This window comes from Sarcophilus harrisii, chromosome 3, assembly GCF_902635505.1.
Source record: "Sarcophilus harrisii chromosome 3, mSarHar1.11, whole genome shotgun sequence".
Classification (NCBI taxonomy): domain Eukaryota; kingdom Metazoa; phylum Chordata; class Mammalia; order Dasyuromorphia; family Dasyuridae; genus Sarcophilus; species Sarcophilus harrisii.
In genome coordinates, this window is record NC_045428.1 from 364,366,618 (window position 1) to 364,393,243 (window position 26,626).

The 26,626-nt window shown below is 38.6% G+C and overlaps 1 protein-coding gene across 10 annotated transcripts in view; it reads left to right on the forward strand.

Annotated features, from left to right (window-relative positions):
* Positions 1-26,626, forward strand: part of GRAMD1B (GRAM domain containing 1B) — a 222,529-nt gene that overhangs the window by 42,016 nt on the left and 153,887 nt on the right. For all 10 annotated transcript variants that reach the window (XM_031960200.1, XM_031960190.1, XM_031960187.1 and 7 more), the window contains exon 2: positions 1,480-1,557. In XM_031960200.1, the coding sequence (XP_031816060.1) occupies positions 1,480-1,557 (78 nt within the window). The remainder of the gene's footprint in view (positions 1-1,479; positions 1,558-26,626) is intronic.

Consider the following 26,626-nt stretch of genomic DNA (forward strand, 5'->3'; position numbering starts at 1 on the left):
CCATTTGGGATTTCTTGGCAAGGATATTGAAAGAGTTTGCTATTTCCTTCTCTAGTGGATTCATTTTGTTGGGCAATTAGAGATTAAATGACTTGCCTAGGGTCACCCAGCCCAGGCAGGGTCTGGGACTGAATTTGAAGTACAGGCCCAGGCTCTATTTAGCCACCAGCTGAAGATTTTTTTCTGATAGAAATGGATAAAATATTTGAAGTGAAAGGACTTGGATGCAGCTTAAAAGATAGCTTAATTGAAACTTTCTAGCCTGTGTTGAAATAATCACTTGCCTTCCTGATAAAATATGACCAGACAGTAAATAGATACCCAAGCATGTTATTCAAAATGTGTTGTAAGGATTTAGCTGAGTTTCACAAATGTAAGCCCCATTGCTAATCTACCAGGACACTGAGATAAATCTTTTTTTTTTTTTGGTCTTGATGCTTCTATTGTAATGGTATTTGCTGCGGTGTATTTTACTGGTATTGGATTATGTTACCTAGATTATTAGATGTTTGTATGTTATCTTTGGAATAACTAATGTAAGTTTTATCAATTATATAGTGAATTCTCATAACGATACTGGCAAGAAATTAAATTTTTAGCAAGGCCAATTGGAGAGTTCATATGATAATAAATTTAGAGTTGGAAGAAACTTCAGAGATTATCTAATTGTAACAGAATTGCAAATAAATTATCTGGAAGCATTTGTGAGTTTAAGATTTGCTAAAGAGAGGAGACGAGTTTATGAAATTGCATTTCTTGAAGCAGCTAAGTGGCACAGTGGCACAGTCCAGCCCTGAAGTCAGGAAGCTCTGAGTTAAAATCTGGCCTCAGACACTTAATGTGTCTTAGCTGTGTGACCCTGGGCAAGTCACTTAACTCCAATTACCTTAGCAAAAACAAAAAAGAAAGAAATTGGATTTCTTAGAAATTTTTAAATGTAGGAGAGACCTTTTTTCTCATTTGTCCTTAACTAATTTAAGAATGGGTCAGCTATAACCTTTGTTGGATGTAGACAAATACACAGAATGGCCCCATGCTATCCTTTTTAGCCTAGGGATCACCTGAGATCTACACCTAGTATTATGCATTTCTGTATAGGAGAGAAGAGAAAACGGGATTATGATTCTGTATCTTGTATTGGGAAACTTGGAGAATACTTGCTTTGTGTAGCAGAATAGCACTCTTTCCCCAAAACCACAAAGGCAGAGGGCAGAAGGATAGGTGGATTGAACTTCTTTTGGGTCCATGTCATTCAGTATATGCACTGTCAGTAAGCCAGTCAGTATTTATGAAGTGCCTACAGTGCTAAACACTGCCTATCAGTATTCCACTATCCCTTTGGGCTTGGGTGGCTAAATTCAGAGGGAATTGGATTTAAATTTTTTTCCTTTTTCCCATCTGCTGATTACACCAGGTGTGTCCAGAGCTGATCAAAACTTCTCACTGATCAGGTGTCTACCTGTCTGTCTTTTCCCCCAGCAGTCAGCAGAGCAGCCAGCAGAGCAGCCATGAAGATGATTCGAGTCGGTTCCTGAGCCCCCACGTACGGGAGGAGAGGTAAATTGAGCCCATATTTGGGTGCTTCTGTTGGAGAAATGAAGGTGGGCTAGGGATTCTGCAAGGGGGAGGAAGGACTTTAGAGTCACCAGTTAGTAGTTATGTCACTCATATCTTATTTAACGAGGGACTGTGGGATACTGGAGAGATGTAATCTAGCGCCTCACCTGAAGGAGCTCACATCTGTTTGCAGAGACAAGATAGAACCACGTAGAACAATTGTAATCTATAATCAAGTTCTACACTGGTTGGTAAAAGGGCTATATTGGTGGACAGAACAGTGTTTCTTGTAATAGGTGAAACTTGAGCTGATCCATGTGACAATTCTTGAGACTTGACTATATAGGGGAATGAGGAAGAAGTTCTTCATTGTATTCAAAGTAAAGATGTAGGTGGTTTTGACTAGGAGTAGATCTAGGGAATATAGGCTTATAGCTTTAGAATTTAAAGTGACATAATTTTATAGATGAACTGATATATAGAAACTGAGCTAGGTGAATTGTGCCCAAGGTGACAGAGGTTATAAATGGCAGAACTGGGATTCAAATTCATGTTTCTTGTAGGAGGAAGTATTTGAACTGAACCTTAAAGGATGAATAATATTGAGAAGAGAAGAGACAACTATCCTAATTCTAGAGGACAACATAGTTTCAAGTAGTTAGGAAATAATGAGGATAATCACTTGATTGAATTTAAGGATGAAAGTTAATTTTATAGTTAGATGATCAGACCTATTGTATGAGGTATTTGAAATGCCAGTCAAGAGTTTTAAACTGGATGTGTATTTCATGAATTGAATTAATAGGATGGGAAATGGGAAGCAATGAAATTTTAAGTGTAAATTACAAATCCAAAGGGTAATGAAAATATTCATAATGCTATAAATACTGTCACTTGTTACTAATGGCAATGTGCATTTGAAAAGTGGTATAAACATGATAAGATGTATAGGCCTGGAAAGGGAGGTAAATCAGTCATGGAGCAAGGATAAGATACATATAAAAAAGATCCCACTGTACCATTCTTGCTGTTCAAGGTACTAGTAAAATGAGAGAAAGGTTTTAGCGCATGGGTCGATCCCAATGAAGGAATCGTTGAAATATATGTCAGGAATAGCAAAGGATGTGAAGGATCCAAAGGTTTCTATTTGTATTGATGTAAGGAGTACCCACATCCACGAAATATGATTCCCCTAAATTAAAAATAAAGTCATATTCAATAAGGTATAAAGACCCACATCTATGAAATCTGATTCCCTTAAAGTAAAAATAAAGTAATATTCAATAAGATATAAAGACAACAGTAGTAACATATGTTTCTTCCTGTGGTGTTCAAGGATTTTTTTTAGGGGAAATGTGGATTTTTTTTTTGAGTTTTATAAATTTTGGGGCAGATTTGTTTTTTTCAGTGTGCTTTTGGGCTGCCTTCCACTGTCACTAGCTTGAATGTGCTTGGAACAAGCAAACTATTAACATGACAGTTTACTTACAAAATTAATAAAAGGACAGATGATAAAAAGGATTTTGGATTTTTCATGCTACATTTCCCTTTGCTAATGAGTATAACTGATCCTTGTTTGTTGTTGAGCCATTTCACTTGTGTTCTACTCTCCATGATGACGTTTGGGGTTTTCTTGGTAAAGATATTAGTGGTTTGCCATTTCTTTCTCCAGCTTATTTTACAGATGAGGAAATATGAGGCAAACTGAGGCAAAGTCACATAATTTATAAATATGTGAGGTCATATTTGAATTCAAGATCTCCTGACTCTAGGCCCGGTACTCTAGCCACTGTGTTGCTTAACTGCCCTTAACTAAAAACTTGGAGAACAAAAGGAAACAATCTTGACCTCCAGGAAAAGAGGTAGGAGATTTTGACCAGGTCAAGTGAACAATTTCTTGTATTCTGTGATTTGAGATGCATGAGAATATATCTGTCAGAATTCTCTTACTCAGAATATCATGGGTGCTGTTGGATTCCTTCCTCCCTCCTCCCTCCCTTCCTTCCTTTCTTCCTCCTTCTCTCTTTCCTTCCTTCTTTCCTTCTTTTTTCCTTTTCCTATTATTGGATTTTTTTTCCTAAACTTGAATCTTTTGTTTCTCTTTGAATAGCCTGGCGACCCATTACAACATATTGGCAGTAGACTTAGGAATGACCCTTGATTAGCCTAGTTTTATTTTATTTCATTCCAAGAAATCCATCAGCTTCAGCATCCCCAGTAGCAGACTACAGGAGTGCATGGCATGACCAGCTGGATTAATTTCCTTAAGTATTGCCTTCTCCAGATTTTCTCCCAAAATGCAGATGCCTCTGAAAAGGGCAGCACATAAACCTATTATCATTTATAATTAAGTTATGATCCTGGATAAGTCATTTAATTTCATTTGTCTCAGTTTCATCATCTGTAAAATGAGCTGGAGAAGGAAATAACAAACTACTTTAGTATCTTCGCCAAGAAAACCCAAATAAGGTCATGAAGAATTAGAAATGACTTCATAGAACATCATATAATCTAGAACTGGAAAGAACCTTAGGTATTTACTGTTCTGATTTACATATGTGTATAGATGACAAGACTGAGCAGAGAGATATAGTGATTTGCCTGAGGTCATGCAAATAAGTAAATAACTGTGATTTGAACCCAAGTCTTCTGATGGCAGAAACTTTTCTATTTCTATTTTTGTTTTGTGTTGCATTCTGACAGTGATGGCCTGAGCAAGATTGAAAGATTTATTACAGTATAGTGGAGAAAGTATAGAGATTTAATCAGAGGATATGGGTTTAAATTCTTCCTCTTCTGTGTTCTATCTGTGTGACACTGGTCAAGCCAAAACCTCTGCATTTTAGTTTACTCTTCTATAAAAATGAAAACATTGAGTGCAATACCCTTAGTCCCCTTTTAGTTCTAGATTCTATGGGCAGAGCCCTGGATATTTGGGAATATGGAATGGTGAAGGGGAAAGATGGGAAAATTGACAGATGAATAGGGATACTGAATTTAGGTTTCAGTGTTTTCATTGTTTTGACTAGGACCAACCCTGTGTGTGCAGGCTCCTGGACATCATTTTATTATTGCTTTCATAGCTTTTTAGAATTGTGGATAACTTTAAGAGTCCTGAACACTGAAAACTATGAAAATGACAAGAAAATACATGGCAAACAATATAGATAAGTGCAGATAAAAGGACTGGAAAGAGGGCTGTGGGTGGCTTTTATTACTGCCTAGATATCATTGCAGAGTGATTCTGTTGCAGGTGGTACATGCTGTTCTCTTTCTGTTCTAAAGTCTGAAAAAAGAGGAAATGAGTTGTAATTATAGCAGGGGGAAGTTAGGTTAGATATAAGAAAGAACTTACTGATAATACAAGTAATTCCAGCATGGTTAAACATGGCATTGAAAGAGCCTCAATTCCCAGAGATAGCTGAAGAAAGGAAGGATATATCTCCGAATAAATGTCTGGAATGCGTCACAGATGGGTCTGCATAAAGGCAGAAGGTCAGCTATAACTAGTGCCATAATGTATAGAGCACTTGACCTGGAGTCAGGAGTCATCTTCCTGAGTTCAATTCTGACCTCAGATACTTAGTTGTATGATCCTGCATAAATCACTTAATTCCGTTTGCCTCAGTTCCCTCATCCGTAATATGAACTGGAGAAAGAAATGACAAACTACTCCATACTTTTGCCAAGAAAACCCCAAATAGGGTCATGAAGAGTTAGAAATGACTAAAATGGCTGAGCAACAGTACAGACAGAGGCATGAGTAGAATGGCCTGGATCTAAAACTGTGATAAAAAAGAGACAAAAACATTCATCCAAGAAAGGAATTGCCAAAAAAAAGTAGTTGTAAGCAAGAACTGTTTAGTTTTAGATGTAATTCTTTAGGAAAAAGAATGTTGTTGGGAGCTAAGAACTAATAATATATTGGAATCTCTAAAAGAATTTTCCTATTTTCTATTTCTATAATATTGGTTATAAAACCTAGATGAGAGCACCACCCCGTTCCCAATCCTTAAATATTGTCATTTTAGAGCAAGCTCCCTTAAATCTGAAGCCCTCACAGGACTGACTTAGGATGATCTACCCTGAATGTGGCAAGTGATCTGTTTGTTAGATTATCCACCTGTTGAGCAGCTGTTAAACTGGATTATGGCTAAGAGTTGGCTTGAGAAATAAGGCTTCAAAATACATGCACTGAAGCATTTCTTAATCTCTCTCAGGAAGATCTAGTTATAGAGAGGGAGAAGAAATAGAGCTGGGGCCTTTAGTTCTAGGAGCAACAGAAATGAAGTTATAAAAGTTCAAAATGCTGTATAAAAACAGTACATTGGCTCTAAGGGATGAAAGGAAATACCTAGAGTCACAAATGACTAAGCATCTTCACAGAAGTGATTAGTTTCCATCCCTGCAGGCTCTTGTGTTGCCATGTTGTTTTTGTTCAGCCTTCCTTCTTGGAAGAGAACCAATGACATCCCAGAATGATGTCTTCACTTTTGAGTGAGTTGGATTGAAATGAAGCAGAACTGTGCAAAGTCCATCAGGCTTAGTGTCTTTTCCTGAGTCATTGAAGCCCAATGGCAGGACAAAAGTAGCACAGCTGGTGATGTCCCCTAGACGAACTCTCTAAGAGGAACAATTGAAAGATTTTAATTTTGGTGATTGACAGGCAGAGTCCTCAGAACTAGGTATTGCTGGAGATGGACCTCGTTGAATCACAAGAGTATTGAGGAGGAAAGGTTCTTTGAGAAATGATCATGTCCAACATCCTGCCCAGTTCAGGAATCTCCTCTGTTCTGTCCCTAACAAACAGTTTTTGAACTTCCTCTTGAACATCTGAGAGATAAAGTGCTTCTTTACTTTGTAGGACTAAATCCATTATTGGATAGCTAATGCTGGGCTTAGAGTTGGCAAGACCCAAGTTCAAATTCTGACCCCAAACTGTTAGTTACAGTGTAACTCTGAGCTGGTCATTTAACATCATTTAGTCTCTGTTTCCTTGTCTGGAGAAAGGAGGTAATAACAGCAACCTATATTGTTGTGAGGACACATGAGCACTTTACAAAACTTGAGCGTTCTATGAATGCTGGTTAGCAAGTATTGCAATTCTTCGTTGTCTTGAGTAGAGTCTGCTTTGCTACGATGTTCAGAGCCAAATTTTTTCTTCTGTAAATTATGTATTCGTTAGCTATTGTGTGTTAGAGCTAGAACTTGACTGAAGTACTCCAGATATGGTCCAATAAATGTAGTAGGATTATATGCTGTTCTTTTATTAAGTCATTGTCTAGCCTGCATTAAGTGTTTTAGTAAACATTTTTTTTTGACCAACCAAAGCCCTCAAAGCCTTTTCATATTAATTTCTTTCAAACCAGGTATTTTCCTATCTTGTATTTGTACATTTGATGTTTTAAAAGCAAAATAGAGAATTTGTGCAACTTAAGAGGAATCAAATATAATTTATTTTGCCCCAGTATTCTAGTCTATCCAAAAATGTGTCCCGATTCTGTCATCTAACATTAACAATTTTTCTATAGAACTTTATGTTATCAGTGAATTTGGTAAGGATGTTTTCATCTGAGTCCCTGATAAAAATGTTGAACAGGATAAGGTCCTCTTGGAACACAGAAATTCAATAAACATCATTCTTCTGGTATAGTTGTTTAACTGATTCCGACTTAATATAATTATACTATCATCTTGCCTGTGTTCTTCACACAAATGAGGAAAGATTGAAGTAAGAGAAGCTGATATGACCTTAAACTTCACTAAAAGGGATGATGATGTATAAGATTAGGGAGAAAAAAGTGTGACTTTCTGTGATCAGTTCCCATCTAGAGTATTGCCTCTACTTCCAGGCTCCATGTTTTAGAAAGGAAGTTAACAAGATAGAAATCCTATCAAAGGTTATATCATCATCATGCTAAATGAGGGTTGTTTGAGGGAACCAAGGATATTTACTCTGGAGAAAAGACATTTTTTGGGAAGAAACTGATAGTTGTCTTCAAGTATCTAAAGGCTGTCACATAGAAAATGGATTAAATGCACATTGTACTGTTTAATCATAAAGGGCAGAACTAGGAGAGATAATTAAAAGCTGTAAAAGGTCATATTTAGTTTGCTAGAAGAATATATGTCTAATAGCAAAAACATCTTTATCTGGAATGTATATAATAGATTCTTGTTCAGGTATGTATTAGATTAGGTGGCCTCTCAGGTCCAAGGTCTTATCCAACTTTGAGATTTTGTGATTCTGGAATATTGAGAATTCAAAAAAAATGTAATAAATATTGATTTTAAGGCATCTGACATCTAATCAGTCTTATCAAAACATGAAATGAAGTTAATTTGACATAATTTAATAGTGAACCCTTGCACTAGTTAGTGATCACCTATTTCTTTTTTCCAAATATAATTTCTTTATTCATCTATTTTAGATTTTTTGCTAGATAAAAAGCCTTGCAGCTTACTTTTTTTTTCCATAAGGCATTTGGAGTTATGTGACTTGCCCAGGGTCACACAGCTAGTTAGCATTAAGTGTCTGAGGCCAAATTTGAACTCAGGTTCTCCTGAAGCCAGGGTTGTGCTCTATCCACTGCACTATTTGTTACCTCTGTTTGTAGTATCCTTTGCATACATTATACTTCAGGCTCACAAAACCCTGTAACTGTAGGTATTCTCCTTATTTTGTAGTTTGAAAAAAAAAAAACACCTCAGAAAGATTAAGTAATGTTCCATTGACTGCAAAGCTTAAATGTTGGAAGGTAGGATTTAAAATCAGATTTCTCCTGACTTTGAGTCCAATGACATTTTTATTACTTTTTTTCTCAGAATTTGCCTTACCAGTTTGTAGTTTCTAAGTATCTATAAGATCATCAAAGGTCCCATGGCATTTCTTTTTTTTTTTTTCAGAAAAAAAATGAATTTGAGTTTTATTTAAAAATTTTTTCTATTGTTATATCTTTTTATTTACAAAATATATGCATGGGTAATTTTTTCAACACTGACCCCTGCAAAACCTTTTTTTCCAAATTTTCCCCTCCTTTCCCCCACCCCCTCCCCTAGATGGCAGGTAATCCAATACATGTTAAATATGTTAAATTATATATTAAATCCAATATATGTATACATATCTATACAGTTATCTTGCTGCACAAGAAAAATCGGATCTAGAAAGAAAAAAAAAACCTGAGAAGGAAAACAAAAATGCGAGCAAAAAATAACAAAGAGTGAAAATGCTATGTTGTGGTCCACACTCATTTCCCATAGTTCTTTTGCTGAATGCAGCTGGTTCTCTTCATTACTGAACAATTGGAACTGGTTTCGATCATCTCATTGTTGAAGAGAGCCATGTCCATCAGAACTGATCATCATATAGTATTATTGTTGAAGTGTATAATGACCTCCTGGTTCTGCTCATTTCACTTAGCATCGGTTCATGTAATTCTCTCTAGGCCTCTCAGAAATCATCCTGCTGGCCATTTCTTACAGAACAATAATATTCCATAACATTCGTATGCCACAGTTTATCTAGCCATTCTTCAATAAATGGGCATCCATTCAATTTCCAGTTTCTAGCCACTACAAAAATGGCTGCCACAAATATTTTTTGCACATGTGGGTCCTATTTCCCTCCTTTAAGATCTCTTTGAGCTATAAGTCCAATAGTAACAGTGCTGGTTCAAAGGGTATGCACAGTTTGATAGCCTTTTGGTCTTAGTTCCAAATTGCTCTCCAAAATGGTTGGATCAGTTTACAACTCTACCAACAATGCATCAGTGTCCCAGTTTTCCCACATCCCCTCCAACATTTGTCATTATCTTTTCCTGTCATTTTAGCCAATCTTACAGGTGTATAGTGGTATCTCAGAGTTGTCTTAATTTGCATTTTCTCTGATCAGTAATGATTTTGGATCACCTTTTCATATGACTAGAAATAGTTTTGATTTCCTCATCTAAAATTGTCTGTTCATATACTTTGACCATTTATCAATTGGAGAATGGCTTGATTTCTTATAAATTTGAGTCAGTTCTCTATATATTTGGGAAATGAGGCTTTTATCAAAACCTTTGACTGTAAAAATGTTTTCCCAGCTTATCGCTTCTCTTCTAATCTTGTCTGTATTAGTTTTGTTTGTACAAAAACTTATTAACTGAATATTATCAAGATGATGTATTTTGTGATCAAGAATGATCTCTAGTTCTTCTTTGGTCACAAATTCCTTCCTCCTCCACAAGTCTGAGAGATCCCATGCCATTTCAAAGGCTAAATTAACAGTCTGCCAACAGTCTACTTTGTAGTGTCTATTACACAGTATTGTTCTCTTTCTTGCACACATTCTGTTAGTGCCAGATTTAACTATTCTTGCTTGTTTATAACTTCTCACATCAAGTCTTGCCTTTGCATAGGCATTCCACTGGCCTAGAATGTAATCCTTCCTAGCATCCCTAAGTACTTTACATTTAGATCAAGGACTCTCTGTCATGAAATCTTAGTATCCTCCTCCCCTCAATTACTTTGTATGTGTGAATGTATATATCTGTCTCTCTCTTTCTCTTTGTCACTCTTTTTTGTGTGTGTACATATATATATGGATTTTTTTTGGATTCTGTTCATATTGTCTTTGGGTGTATACACGTATATAGTATTTTTTGTATTAAGTTTATATTTTGTTTGTTTATTTACTCCCAATAGGATAGCTCTTTGATGATAGAGACTGATTTGTTTTTGGCTTTGTATTCTCAGCGCTTAGCAGTCGGCACAGAGTAGTAATTTAATAACTGCTTGCTGACTGAATGAGTGAATTCCTCTTATATTTATTTATTTATTTTTAAATGGTGATATTTTCCTCTTTCTAGACTTCTGCTATAGCTGCTGATGTGGCTTCAATAGATTGTAAGCTTTTTCTGCTCAATGTAGTTGGAATTGATCATTGGACAATTTTGTAGATCAGATAGATCACTTTCCTTGAAAAGGATGTTTAAAAGATTGCTTTTAGTTGGGAACTATAGTCTTTGGTCTCAACTAGGAGCAAATGGGGGTCTTGGTCTGACATAGGACTACCAATTTGTATCTCTGGTACTTTGAGAAATATGAGTATGAAAGAAAATAATAATAACAACAACTACAACACTACAATATTGATACAGCTAACATTTATATAGTGTTTGACATTCACAAAGCACTTTACAAATATCTCATTTGATCTTTCTAACAACCTTGGGAGCTATCATTATCACCACTTCCCAAATGAAAAATCTAAGTCTTGGAGAAATTAAGTGACATTAGCAGGGTCACACAACCATTAAGTGTCTGAAGTCACATTTGAACTCGGGTCTTCTTGATTCCAGCCATCACTCTCTTCATTGTGTCACTATTGGTTTTATCTATCTCCAAAAGCCATATATATATATTTTGTGAGATGATAGCATTGTACTGTAGAAGGAGTCCTAGGTTTAGAAGCAGGGACATTCTGCTGCTTACTACTCTCCTGGCTTTGGACAAATTATTTATTCTTTGTGGTCCTCGGTTTCCTTCTATGTAAAATGCAGGATCTAGACTGTTTGTGTTTTTTAATTATGTCTGACTCTCTGTGACTCTGTGGATGGTCCACCAGATTTTCTTGGCAAAGATACTGGAGTACTTTGTTATTTCCTTCTTCAGTGTATTCCATTTTACAGATGAGGAACTGAGGCAAATAGGGACTAAGTAACTTGCCCAGGTCATATAGCTAGTAAGTGTCTAAGGCTGGAGTCTTTCTGACTCCAAGCCTGGTGCTCTATCCACCATACCACCTTGCTGCCCCTGAACTACATGATGTCTAAGGATCTAAACTCTGTCCAACAGTAATCTAGGGCCTTGGAATTTGTTGGACACAGACTCCCAGTAAAAGTGGACCTTCCTCCATCCAGTTTCTGGTCAGCCAACCCTCAGAGGTGACAACAAAGTAGATTCAGCGCCTTACCTCTGGCCAGATGTTTCCTGGGCACTAAGTGTAAGTCCTCAGATGGCTGTTCAGACAGTGAGTCCAGGTGGCAGGAGTGGTTCCACATGGTTGTCCTTTGATGTTAGATTTCAGTAATTTGTCACCCAGTCTTTCTTTCCTGTACCACTGAGCCTGGGTTAAATACAAACTCAGAAGCTCTTGTAAAGAACACTAAAAATTTCTTCACATTTATGCTTTAGTAAACTTATACTTTCTGTGGGTAGCCTGAGTTCTAGGTAGGTTGTGACTAACCTTGTAGTTTCCTAAGTATCTTATGTGAATTCTCTATATTCTTATATATGTCCATATTGTTTCCCCGAAACAAAATAAGCTCCTTGAGGGCAGGGATTATTTTCTTTATTTATTGTTGATCTTTATATTCCTAGCAACTTACACTGTGCCTGAGACATATTAGGTACTTGTCAAGTCTGGCTGACTGATAGATTGTAATTAGATACAGAAGGGATAGAAACTAGATGTTTGAATGCATTGGAAAAAGGAAAATTCCTCTACCAGAATAGAATTGTCTTTTCTCTATAATGATGGGATGTTAAATATGTCACTCATGGTCATTCAGAAGTGGGACACCGAAGTCAGATCTTCTTTGAATCTGGCACTGTATCTACTACTAGTTATCTATACTATACTATATCCACCATACCATACCCAAGGAACATCTCTTTCTGAAGTAAGTTACTAAGAAGAAGGTTGGTTAAACAGCTGAATTCTTTATGAGGCTCAGAAAATTCTAAGAATGTTAAATTCTAGATTTGTGGATTATTCTTGGCTATTTTTTGTCTCAACCTGGAGCAAGCACACCAGGACATTCTTTGAGGGGAGGTGGGAGGGTCCTTCTAGTACATGTTTAGGCATTATGAACCATTCCAATAAGTCTAAGCCAGTTAGCCTTAAATCTAGTTAAGAATGTTTAAAAAACAATTATAATAAAAACCAGATACAATTGACTTTTAAGGTCTAGCAGAAGAGACAATGCTTAAAACATATGGATCTGAATATTACTTTTGTGACTTTCTTTGGACCTCAAGTAAGTTGCTTCTGGACTTTAGTTTCCATATCTGTTAAATGAGAAAACTGAAGAATCGAAAGACTTCTAGTTCTAAGTATTATGAATCTATATTTTAAATTATGCAGACTATGGACCTGTTCTATTAGTATCAAATTCCAAAACAGAATTTCCATCTTTTCTCTCTTTAGTTCTGAAGAATTTTTCCTTCATGTTGGAGCCTCTTTCCACTCATGGGTATATAAACCCAGTGGATCTTGCTTGGGTAGTAGTTCCCACACTTCCTTCCTATTTGCTGGGATACAAGGGAAGACTAAACTCTGAAATGCTTTTCTAGCATGGACCCCAGTGGACCCTACTCAGACTCTGGGACGGCTGACTTTTAACATGGCCTTAATGAATGAAGCTTTTCTTCTGCCTGTGGGCCTTCCTTCTCTTTCAGAGAGACCATGGGGTCTCTGGAGTGTTCATTAACCACTCATCTAGGGCTTGGCTCCGAATAAACACTCACACTTTGCAGCTAATGCTTTCTCTAATATATTTCCATCCAATTAAAAGACTTTATCGTTTTGAACAGTTTTGTGCCTTGCTATGGGATGGACTGAAGCAGGGGTGAGCAGGGTGCTAAGATTACAGGGAGACTGGCATTAATGCCAGTGGTTAGGGGTGCACTCCTCATGCCTAGGGGGTCTCTAATATGTTGCATTTCCTTAATAGGCTACCTAAAAACTTAGTTTTCTTCAGATACTAGTGCAAGGTATTTCTGTCCCCAAGAGGTAATTTAAAGGGGAATATGGGACCTTGGAATCAGTGCCAACCTTCTACTGCAAGTTGAAATGTCCCAGGAGAACCCTTCTTTCAAAGCAATTTCATAAAAAAGAACATTTTGTAAGCATGTGTCTACATGTCTAGCAATTAATATTTTCATAAAATAATTCAATTAACAAGCATTTATTAAGCTTGGTTGTGCCAAGGGCCCATGTGTTGACTGGGTGCCAGTCATTATATTGGGAACTAGGGATTCAAGGGCTAAAGTGAAAGCAGTCCCTGATAGCCAGAGGCCTTGAGCAACAGGTGTATAAATACACACATGTAAAATAGGGATGGCATTGGCATCTGTGCGTGGTGGTAGTGAAAGCAGATGGGAACCAGCAAAGGCTTCTTATAGAAGGAGAAACCACAGTTTCTGAGGACAGAATGAGTTTCAGGACCAGGAATAATCAGTGTGAAGGTAGGAGACATCAACTAGTGGAGTAGTAGAAAGGCCAGTTTTTCCCACATTACCTCTAACATTTATCATTATTTTTTTCTGTCATCTTAGCTAATCTGAGAGATGTGAGCTGGTACCTGTGTTTTAATTGCATTTTTCTAATCAATAGTGATTTAGAGAATTTTTTTCATGTGACTATAGGTGGTTTTATATCTACCATTTATTTTGGTTTTAATTTCTTCTTCATTCTTTATGTGGGATTTAAAGGAAGCCATGACACAGAGGTACAGTCCAGGTACTGGGGACAACTTGTGAAGATGCCTAGAATTAATCATAGAAGAGATTGGGAAAGGAGCTGTATCGAATATCATAGGATTTTAGATATTCAGCTGGAAAGAACATCAGAGGCTGTCAGATCCAAACCACTGATTTTCCAGATGAGTTAATTAAGGCCTGGGAAGGTTATGATTTGTCCCAAAGTAGTAAGTATCCAAGGCTGGATTTGAGCACAGATCTTGATCACAGAGCCTTGTGATATGGTGAACCCTGGAATCAGAATTACAAGGATTTGTTGGAGTCTTGGTGCATTACTATTTAGTTTGTGGCCATAACTACAACTACTAACTCCTAACATTCTTGCCCATTTGGGTCCTTTTCCTTTTTATGATCTCTTTGGGATACAGGCCCAGTAGAGACACTGCTGGATCAAAGGGTATGCACAGTTTTATAGCTTGTGGGCATAGTTCCAAATTACTTTAGCTCTTAAAACTTCAGCTCTTTTTCTATAAAATGGGAACAATAATCCTTCTATTACTTATATCTTAGAATGGTTGGGAAGTCAGATTAAACAACTGACCCCTATAGCCCTTTACAAAGGTAAAAAAAAGTATTATATAAACATCAGCTATCTTTAGTTTATGGGGGAGGGTGAAAATGTTCTTTTAGGAGTTAGTTTGCTGAGGAAAAAAAAGAGGAACTTAATCATAAGTCTAAGAAGTATTTCACTAAGAGTCAGTGAAAAGGGTGGAATTTGAGCCTGTCAACTACCACCTGGGGAGAAGGAAATGTTAACTTAGCTCCCTGATTTCAAGGAAACCAGACCACATTTTTTGGAAATCCAAGATACTGGCTTGGCTTACTTGACTTACAAGGCCTTTTCTGTGGCTGCAAAACTCATCTTCCCAACAGATGCAAGTGGACGACTGCTTTGGAGACCAGCTGAGGAGTATATTGCTGTTTGGCCAGTCTGTAGACAGGATCCATCATTTATGTCATCAGGGGATAGAGAATGTGTTTTTGGGGGGGCTTGGGGTGGGGAGCAGAGTAGAGATAGAGGGGGGATGTCAGCCTGTGATTTCATGCATTTGGGCAAATCCACCTGTGGAATCTCCTCTCACTATTGCAGATGAGCAACTCTCCAGCAATTTAGTTTTAGAGAGTTTCCTGAGAGACTGAAAGATTAAATTGGTTTAGAGATTAAAATGCTTACTTCTGACCTTACAGCCAGTATGTGTCAGAGGTAAGGCTAGAACCCAGATCTTCCTAATTCTTAATTCCATTTCACTTCTTGTACATCCTGAGCAATTAATAGGGTCTTGCAGTATTGAGCTGAATAGATAGCTCTGGTTGCTTATGAACCAAGGCATATGAATCCTACCCCCTCCCCAGTAAAAAACCATACACCCTTTCGCCCCAAAAAGTTTAACACTTTTCTTCTTTATAAACAGTCCAGGCCAATTTTTAATAACTTTTGGTTGTGTAGATGGCTTTTTCTCAGCTGTTTTTTAGACAGGAAAATTGAAGCCAGGAGAAGAAGGGATAAGCAGATAGTAAGCCCTTATTATGTGCCAAGTACTGTGCTAAGTGCTTATAAATGTTAACTCATTTGGTCTAGGGAAGGCATGATACTTTCCTGGGTCATCCAGGGAGCTGTTGGTAAATTAAAGACGGGGATGCTGGTGGGGCGTTATCATTAAACCTTCACTCTCTCCCGATTTCTGGGATCAACATTACTTTTTCATCAAGAGATGGAGACAAATACCTGGAAATAAAATGGGAACAAAGTAATCCAGAGACTTTGTACTTGACCTGAGATCCACACATAATAGGAATGCCTTGGATTTCTGAAGAACTTGTTCTCCTAAGAGCTCAAAATACTATCACAACTTATATATTATACTTCTCATTGTGCGTGCTGTCTAGAGTAGGATAGGAATGAATTATTTTGCAGGTAGGGAGGACATAGCAAGTCAGGAGTAGATTTGGAACTGGAATCCGTGTCCCCTGCCCATCCACGCAGAGACTCTGTCCACTGGATTACATGACTTTCCATTGGAACGAATGATCTTTCCTGTACCTGTTTCATCTCAAAATACCATTTTCAGAGCTCTCTACCTACATACAGCTGCCTGGCCACTGCTGAGTTCTGAATTCCCCCACGGCCCTGTGGACACTCAGGTGATTTCTCCTATTAGCTCTTCTACTCTGTGGTAGGAGCCAAGTTGCAAACCCCTGGGGAGCTGAGCTGACATCACTTGCAGGTACAGCTCCATCTTTTCTTGTCCGAGGATGAAAGAAGGGATGGCCCTTACAGACCATCCAGGATGCTGCCAGATGTTGAAGGAGGGGGAAGCATTTGGCCCGGACTCTGCCTCTTCCGGAAGTCATAAGGACATTGAATATTTCTGAACTTCTTGCTCTCTGATTCCATGAGCTGCTTGTTTTAGGTATAGGCTGGGAGGGTGTGGGAAGGGCTGTCCTGCCAGGAGCAGGTGCAGCAGCAGCAGCATCCTCCCGGGCTCTTTCACCCCTCTGAGCTCCTGCTGCCATGTGGCCCCGGTGCCCCTGAAACCCAAAATGGTACAGAATCTTCACCCAGAAACTGTCTCCTGTAGTTCAGCAGTGAAGCAGGCCTGCCATGACCGTGTCTCGTCCCTGAGGAAGAAACTCTCATTCCGAAGAGTCAAGTAGGTGACAGGAGATCCAGGGGCTTCCTTCAGCTTGCCTGGGGTCCTCCTGGACCTCTGAATGGGGGAGGGTGAATTAGGTGGTACTTACCTGTTCTAGGAGCCGTGCTAGCCAGGTACAGGCCGTTTTAATATCAAACGATGGGGAGACCTAGGTTTAAAAAAAAAAAGACTGACCAGGGGAGGAGGGAAGGAAATGAAAAAGAGTTTAGCTAAATGAAGAGTGGGGGATGAAGTTGGGAAGTGGAGAAATTGTCTGTGAGTTAAGATGCCCAGGTTCCATCCTTTCTGAGCCGGACGGGATTTCAGAGGCCCTCTGTGCAAACTAAACAGAAACCTCAGGAGGCTAATGGACTTCTGATTCCAAAATTGTCTTTCTGGTTGTGTTTCTTTCCCTCTGACTCAGGGAGATAACAGCTTTTTATTTCCAGGACAGCATGCTCTAGTTGGTAAAGTGCTTGGAGATCCTCAGAGAGAGGAACCTTAGCAATTTGGGGGGATAGACACAGGGATGGAGAGTGATGGGATTTGGGAAGCCCAGAATTCCCCTTTAACTTTTCCACTTAGCACTGCTTATTGAGCCTGCTGCTTCCTTTGTGCCAATGGCAATAAATAGTGAGAAGATGATTCCTGACCAGGGAGCCAGAACCCCATTTCTCTTGAAGCTAGTGAATTAACTTCTCACTGAACATTTTTCCTCACTGCTCCATCAGAAGTTGGGGACAAAGGGGAAGAAAGGAAATTTTGGGAGTGGAGAGGGGGCCTGCACAGATTAAAGCAAGGTAAACATTCATTATTAAATCCTTATCTGGTATGCCAAGTATTGGAGTATTGATTGTACAAGTGAAGTCTTGTAAGACATATTTCCATATTAGCCATGTTGCATAAAAAAAATCCAAGAAAAGTAAAGAAAGTTTAAAAAAAAAGTATGCATTCATTTACACTTCAGAGTTCATCAGTTCTTTTCTCTAGAGATAGATAGTTTTTTCCATCATGAGTCCTTTGGAATTGTCTTGTATTGTTATGTTGATTAGAATAGCTAAGTCTTTCACTGTTGATAATTGTTACAATATTCAGCATTAATTTTAATACTATGAAAAGAAAATATAAAGATCCCCTTTGGGAATAACTTTGTCAGATATGAGTTGGATGCATGGTGCCTCCCCAGGCATGTCCAAATAAATGAGTAGCTAATAAAGGGATGGCACTTTCTCTAAGTATGTGGTTAAAACACTTTTGGGGCTATGAGCTGAAACTGGGCTGAGCTTGAGCTGATGAAATTGTGCCTGACAGAGTATGAGGTAAGAGTAGGGCTCTACCTGGACAGTATTACCTGAATGAAGAAGAATGTGGTGAATAACTAACCAATTAGGCCTCAGTTTCCCCATGCTGTAAAATGTCCATTCCAGCTTATATGTACGTTATAGTGCAACTCCTGAGTTATAGCATGGTCTCTCAGAAGTAAAAAATCTTGGAGCTAAGGGCAAGGCAAACTATAAATCAATTACTTAGAGATATTTAGGTTTGATTTCTGAGTTGCTGTGAGAACTTAGGCACTTAACCCCTGTGGTTCTCATTTTGCATATTATGGTACTTCCTACCATATAAGGAAAAAAACTAATAAAAAATCAGCATCTTATGGAGCACATAGAAATGTACAAGAAATACTAAGGATTTAGTCTGTAATTTAGTGAAAAGGTCACTTCCATTCGTTCAGTCATTCCCTCCAAGACCATGCTCCTTCCAATTCTTATTTGACAAAGGTATCTCCCAAAGGAGATCCTTATTGTAATTAGTATTTAAAATTACTCCCAACCACAGACTATCAAAAGGACATTTGAATTTTTTTTCTTTAAATTGAAATTGTCTATATTGGTGTGGTTTAGAGGGTTTTTATTTTTTTATTTTTTTAACCTATTGGATGATCTTTGTCCTGAAGTCACATAAATAGAAGCCTGGGTCACTGCCATAGCTCTTCTAAGGTTCTCCTAAGGGATAGGAAATAAAGGAGATTTATGGGAATAAATGAGGTCTGTCACTACGCAGGGAAGAGAAATATTTTAGATAATGATAATAATAATAGCTCACACATTTATCACCTTATGTTTACAAAATGTTTTACATGAATTATCATGGAATTCCTACAACCTTCCTGCAAGATAGATGTAATTATCCCCATTTTGCAAGGGAAGAAACTAAGACTTATGGAGGTTAAGTATCTTGGGGACAATGGATAAGTGTCTGAAGAAGGAGGTAAACATAAATCTTTTTTAAAATAGCTTTTTATTTTCAAAATGCATGCAAAGATAAGTTTTCAACATTCACCCTTGCAAAATCTTGGAACATAGTCCAGCAGTCCCACTGCACTTCCATGTTATGCAAAGGTTGGGCTGGAGCCTATGGAGTGATGCTGAGTTAGAGGGAGAGGGTCCCCAGCCCTCCTTCCCAGACACCCAATTCCCAGACTGAGGCGCTTTCTGGCATCTTGGACCGTTTCTGTTGCTGTCAGCAGAACTGTCTGCAGGTGTGACAGTCACCTGCTTGACTTCCTCCTGTCTCAGCATTTTCCTCCTCTCTGCCTGGGTAAGGCAGACTGTTAATTATAGCCAGAAAGTTACTTATTGTCTGCTGACGCTTCTGTTAGTAATTTAGCTTCTGGGTTGTTGGACAGCTGTTAGGACTGAGGATGAATTTCCCATTCCGGCCTTTCCGCCTCCTGCTATGGGAGGTGCCACACTCTGGTGGCCATACCATATAGAAGAATTCTGCATTTATTTTGTATAGAATTACTTGTGTGCATGTTGAGTTCCTGCAGTGGAATGTAAGCTCGCAGTAGGCAGGAATTGTTTGGGTTTTGCCTTTTTATCCCCAGCTCCTAACTGGTGCAGAGCAGATAAAGACCTGATGTCTGGTGTATAGCAGGCTCTTAATAATGCTTGATTGAATGGAGGAGCCTTCATGAAAACACCCCATGTACTTAGATGGCCTGGATGCAATGGGGGACTTTGGCCTTTTTAAGCTAAGGTCTTCAACACATCTTGTAGAGGAAAGGAAGGGAATATATATTTATGCAGTGCCTACTGTGTGCTGGGTACCGTGCTAAGCATTTTTTCAAATATTATTAAGTTTCTTGCAAATAGGGACTATTTCATCCCAGGGCCTCGCACATAGTGGGCACTCAGCAAAAGTGCCCACTCATTGAGAGGGATTATCTTAACCCATGAGCTATGAAGAGCCCATTGCAGCTTCCATGGTTAAGGACATAGGAATAAATATGAGGGAAAAACTTCTCAAATTGGGAGTAAAGAACATTGTAAAGTAGTAGCAATAGTAGTAGTAGTAGTGGTGGTGGTGGTGTAATAGTGGTGGTAGTAGTAGAATAGTAGTAGTAGATAGGAATGAATATGAGGAAAAAACAAAAGGAATAGAGAACATTGTAAGTACTAGTAATAGTAGTAGTAGGACAGAAATGAATATGAGGAAAAGACTTCTCAGATTGGATGTAGAGAACATTGTAAATAGTAGTAGTAGTAGTAGTAGTACTTGTTGTTGTTGTAGTTATAGATAGTAATACATGGGGTGTCCCTAAAGTTTAAGTGTAGCTTAAAACTTTGGGAAGACCTTGTATCAATTTTAAATTTGCAAAGTGCTTCACATATAATCCTTTGGTTTTATATATATATAATTAAATGTAGTAATTTTAGTTACTATAGGTATTGTTGTCCACATTTTTCCAGGTAAAGAAAGTAAAGTTCTGAAAAGCTAAGTGATTTGTGACTGAACCCAGTAGTGTCAGAGGCAGGATTTGAACCCAGGCTTTTCTGGCTCCAGATCCACCCAATTCTCCACACCTTCCAGGTGTTCAGCAGCTTGTCTAAAATATCATATTGCGTTTTGGGACCTTCTGGATTCTTGTTTATCTGCCACAGAATTTCTGAACAACTTATTTCTAACAATTGTTTTATCTGTCCTTTAGTTTTCTCTGTAAATAGTAACGTTTATATAGCACTTAATATGTACCTCAAGAATAGATATCTTTTGGTGTAATGTATAGCCTCAGAGTCAGGAAAACCAGGGTCAAGTCCCCATTCCAACACATCGTGGGTGGGTGTGTGCTCTGCTAGGCATTCTCTAAATCTCAGAGTTGCAAATGTGGTGCACTTAGAGTTGGTGTCTTACCCAGAATGCCCCATCCTGATGAAATCATAGGCTCTTGAAAAAAAAAAAAAGCTGAAGTGGCTTGGGGCCCACTGCTTTACAGGTCACTCTACCACTGTTGTCTAGCTCTAACGTCCTTCCTTACCCTGAACTGAAACGCATCTCTATGATGTGTTCATTGGTTTTAATTTTCTAAAACCTTTGGGAACCTGGAATTTCTTTTCCCTGTGGGCACAGGGCGGGGGGGGGGGCATTTTGGTGAGTTGTATAGTTTTTTTCTGACATCATTCTCCATCCTTTTCCCTGGGGGTCACTAGCCCCTAGCAGGGAAGCAGAGAGAACAGCCTGCTTATTGGCTGTCCAGAGCAGGGCTGGCCGAAAGCATGAGTCAGCGCGCAGTGGACGGGGAGCAGGTGGGTCTCCACTTGAGCGTGCATTGGCGGCCAGCTGCTGAGACAAGACTCTCTCCTAGGCAGAGCGGGCGCAGGGCAGAAGTCAGAGACAAGCAATCCAGTAAAATTTCTCATCAGAGGAATAGTGTGTGGGGATTGGAAGTAACACTTCTCTCCCCTCCTGTTCTCCTGAAAAAGTGAATCCCGCCCCTCCTTGTTCACTTGTACTCTATCGGAGCTAGCACCTTGAGAAGGTCTTTGGGTGCCTGTCTGGAAGGTTGTGCTCTAGGGCCAGCCTCTGTTCTTCCTTCTCATGGCTTTATATCTTAGCACTGCCGGTTGAGATTCAGTTTTCTATTCTCTTTTCCTGTTGAGAGAGAATTTGAGAATGTGGTTGAAAGACTTAACTCAGCAACATTGCCCATTGGTTTTCCTTTCAACTGCTTACTACATCTTCGATGAGAGACAGAAAACTAAAGGTAGTCTTTCCCTAGGGATCCTCTCTAGGGTTAATTCAGCCTGTATGGGGATCCATGCTGGTACATCTCATTTTAGCTGTGGCTTGGGATTGGACAGCATTCTACCTAGGTAGTGGCACTAGGAAGAAAATCCTCCTGTGCTTCCACAATGACTGCCTTCCTCTGAGGTCTGAGACGCAATTGCACAACCCCTGCTGTTTCCATCCTGTCCCCTCATCTGCTCCTGGCCTCTTTAGTCTTCTGGAGAGAGTCCCAGTGATAAAAACAGCATGTCTGGTTCCCATTGCCTCTAACATGATTCCCCTTTCCCTTCCCTCCCCTTTTTGCCCCTATTCTTCCTCCAGCCTTGCTTTTTCCTTAATGCAAACTCTTTTTAGCCTTCATTATACTTTTTTATCCTGAATCCTGACTTTCTGTATTGTATAAGGCTGACTTAGCCTTATACAATCACTCTCCTGCTTCTGTTCCAGACAGCTAGAATTTATATGACACTTCAAAGTCCGCAAACTGCTTTATAAATATTACTTCATCCTCCACAATCACTTCGGGAGGGTAGGAGTCATTATCTCCATGTTATAGATAAGGGAACTGAGATTAGGGAACTTGCCCAGGATCAAACACTAAGGTTTCTGAGGCTGGATTTAAATTCAGACTTCCTGAATGCCCACTTAGCAGCCTCTTTTCCAAAGTTCTTTTAAGGGTCAGCTATAGAACTTAAGTAAAGAAGCATCAGTTCTCTACCATTCAAAGGCTTTCGGTGAAAGGTGTTATGATTGTAGTTAAAAACAAGTTGTGGGAGGAAAGGTATCAATAATGATGGTGATACTAGGTTCACTAGTCGGTTATTTTCTCTGTTCTTTGAGGTCTTAAAAAAACCTCATCCAGATTCACAAGTCAGAATTAGGAGAATGCGACTGTTGCCCCTACGGATAGTGGTCACCAGAGCTTCAGGAATCATTATTTTCCCCTCAGAAATTGGCATAGAAAATGACAACCACAGCAGCCCCATTCTCTCAGTGAGCTTATTTACACAGAAGTGACCAAAAAGCAGATGGCCTTGGCTCCCCAATCAGTCATCAGGCTTGAGAACTAGAATAGCCTTTCCTCTTCTCTTTTCTTCTTGCTCAGTGGGGTGATCAGCTCTCAAGGGGAAGTGAGAAATTCCGCTGCCATAGTTGTATATACTTGCCCCATCTTTCTCTTCCGTTTTGTTCCTTTTCTCCAGATAGTGGATTTCAGATAGTGTTGCACTATAGTTTTTCCCATCCTACTCCAAACACAAATTCCTTAATGTTTATTTAGGGACTGAAGAAATTTTAGAAATAATCTAATCCAATCTCCTCATTTTATAGCGGAAGGCTGAAGTGAAGAGAAAGGAAAGAATTTGTTGAAGGCCACACACAGCAGAACTAGGGATTCAGCTCCAAACTCTCTGACTCCAAGCTTATTTTTTTCTTTTGTAAACCTTCTTTTCTTATACTCAAGAATTATCTGATTCAGCTTCATTTTCCAAACTAAGAAGTGGAGACCCAGAAGGGTAAACCATGTGCTTTATGTCACAACTATGTCCACCATGTTCCTTTGCTTTTTCTCAAATTCATTATGTCATAGTTTCATTCTGAAACCATTCTGTATATCTTCGATTTAAAAGAATTTCCCTTCTTCAGCTGTCTTCTTAATTTTAGTGAGTCTTTTTATGTTTAAAGGCTCTGAATAAGAGTTAAGTCCATATGATATCCTGTCTATAGTAAATTACTTTCTTTTGCTCCATGGAAGTCTTTTTTACTAGGTAAGAGGGAAATCCAAATTTCCTACTATCTGAAAGGAGAGATTGGGAAAGGTTAGAGGAGGAGGTGATTTTTTTTAGGGGATGTGATGATCCTAGAAAAAAGCATTGCTTAGAAAGTAAAGGAATGTGTGGGATCACATCACTTTCTGTAGAAATCTTAAGATAATAAAATAATTTTTAAAGTAATAGCTATTGATTTTCAAAATATGTGGAAAGATAATTTTCACCTTTGTAAAACCTTTTGTTTCAAATTTTTTCTCCCTTCTTTCCCCCCATTTCCTCCCTAGAAAGAAAGTAACACAATAATGTGCAATTCTTCTATACATGTTACCACAATTATCATGCTGCCCAAACAAATCACACCAAAAAGGGAAAAAATGAGAAAGAAAACAAAAAAGTAAGCAAACAACAAAAACGGTGAAAATACTATGTTGTGATTCATATTCAGTTCTCACTTTCTGGATGCAGACGGCTCTCTCTATCACAAGTCTATTGAAATCAGCCTGCATCACCAGCCCTGAAGGCAGGAGGATCTGAGTTCAAATCTGGTCTCAGACACTTAACACTTCCTAGCTGTATGACCCTGTATAGCTCTTTTGGGCACAGTTCCAAATTGCTCTCCAGAATGGTTGGATCAGTTCACAACTCCACCAACAATGTATTGATGTCCCAACTTTCCCACATCCCTTCCAACATTTATTATTATCTTTTCCTATCATCTTAGCCAATCTGAGAGGTGTGTAGTATTACTTCAGAGTTGTCTTAATTTGCATTTCTCTGATCAATAGTGACTTAGAGAATTTTTTCATATAACTAGAAATGGTTTTAATTTCTTCATCTGAAAATTGTTTATATCCTTTGACCAAATAATTTTTTTTCTAAAAAAAGCAAAATGTGTCTCCGTGGCATAAACCTGTCTGGAGGAAGAGGAATGTACATAATGACTTCACCCTTTAGTCTTTGCATTCTTTGCTTCAGCGATTTTTTCCTGGGAGTGATTTTTTCCAATGATTAGAGATCCTTCAGATTAGCCTCTTCACTTTACACTTCCCTGTCCCCAGCATTATAATTCAGTATAAAGGCACAAGTTCCTAGTATATATGAAATGGGCTATTTTATTCCCTTGCTTAAAAAAAAATCAGATATAGATTTCTAAATCTGAGCAGAGCCATCCCAGGAGGTCATTGAACAGTGTAAACATGTCCTCATTCTAACCACCTGCCAGAGAACTACATCTCCCATGATGCAGCAGGGAGAATTTTACATGACCTCGATCCAGAATGCAACCTCCCTTGGTTGCCCAGTAGCCCCACCCTCTGAGCAGCAGCTGCTTTTGAGATTTTCTCCAAGAAAATGGGCAGTCCTGAGCTCAGCTACAATCAGAGAGATGCCTTGGGAGTCTTATCTGGGTTGAGTTTACCCCCACATCTTTGTGGGCCTTTCCTGCTGCTGGTGCTTTTTCTCTTTGGTTTAAGTCCCCACTTTTGTGTGAACCCTGGGTCTTAAGGTCAAAGCAATTATTTATCTTCAGCCTGAAGAACACCAGGGAAGGGTTGTGAGGATGGTAGTAGCCACTGTTTTCCTGTTTCTACTGAGGACCAGATGAGAACAAGATTTGAGTTTCAGAAAGAAAGACTTGGGGATCCCAGGCACAGGGAAGCCCCGGAATGAGTGTCATTTTTTGGAAAACTGGAAGAATAAAGTTTCCATATTGTTTTATGGAAGGAGGATGGAATCAGAGACTTTTGATGTTATTAGAACGCATTTAACAGCATTTCCTTCCCTTTTTCCTTTTTGGCTTCTACTTCCTTTTTCTCTCTTGGGATCATCATCATCATCATCACCATCATCACCATCACCATCATACTAATAGCCCTGTGCTTCTTCCTCCCATCTTTCTTACAGCTTTGTGATTTAAAAAAAAAAAAATATATATATATATATATGTATATATACATATACATATACTGTTTATTGGTTCCCTAGTTATTTCCTTTCCTGCTGTTCTTTCTAAAATTATTATTTTGAAGGATTTGTAAAATTTAAAAAAGGAAAAATTGACCGAACAGCAGAGTGGTATTGTGGGTAGAGTGCTAGATTTGGAGAGAGGAAAGAACTGAGTTTATTTTATTTTATTTTATTTTTATTTTTATTTAATAGCCTTTTATTTACAGGTTATATGTATGGGTAACTTTACAGCATTAACAATTGCCAAACCTCTTGTTCCAATTTTTCACCTCTTACCTCCCACCCCCTGCCGCAGATGGCAGGATGATCAGTTGATGTTAAATATATTAAAATGTAAATTAGATACACAATAAGTATACATGACCAAACCGTTATTTTGCTGTACAAAAAGAATCAGACTCTGAAATATTGTACAATTAGCTTGTGAAGGAAATCAAAAATGCAGGTGGGCATAAATATGGGGACTGGGAATTTAATGGAATGGTTTTTTGTAATCTCCCAGAGTTCTTTCTCTGGGCGTAGCTGGTTCAGTTCATTACTGCTGCATTGGAAATGATTTGGTTGATCTCGTTGCTGAGGATGGCCAGGACCATCAGAACTGGTCATCATATAGTATTGTTGTTGAAGTATATAATGATCTCCTGGTCCTGCTCATTTCACTCAGCATCAGTTCCTGTAAGTCTCTCCAGGCCTTTCTGAAATCATCCTGTTGGTCATTTCTTACAGAACAATAATATTTCATAATATTCATATACCACAATTTATTCAGCCATTCTCCAATTGATGGGCATCCACTCAGTTTCCAGCTTCTAGCCACTACAAAGAGGGCTGCCACAAACATTCTTGCACATACAGGCCCCTTTCCCTTCTTTATAATCTCTTTGGGGTATAAGCCCAGTAGTAACACTGCTGGATCAAAGGGTATGCACAGTTTGATAACTTTTTGAGCATAGTTCCAAACTACTCTCCAGAATGGTTGGATTCGTTCACAACTCCACCAACAATGCATCAATGTCCCAGTTTTCCTGCATCCCCTCCAACAATCATCATTATTTTTTCCTGTCATCTTAGCCAGTCTGACAGCTGTGTAGTAGTATCTCAGAG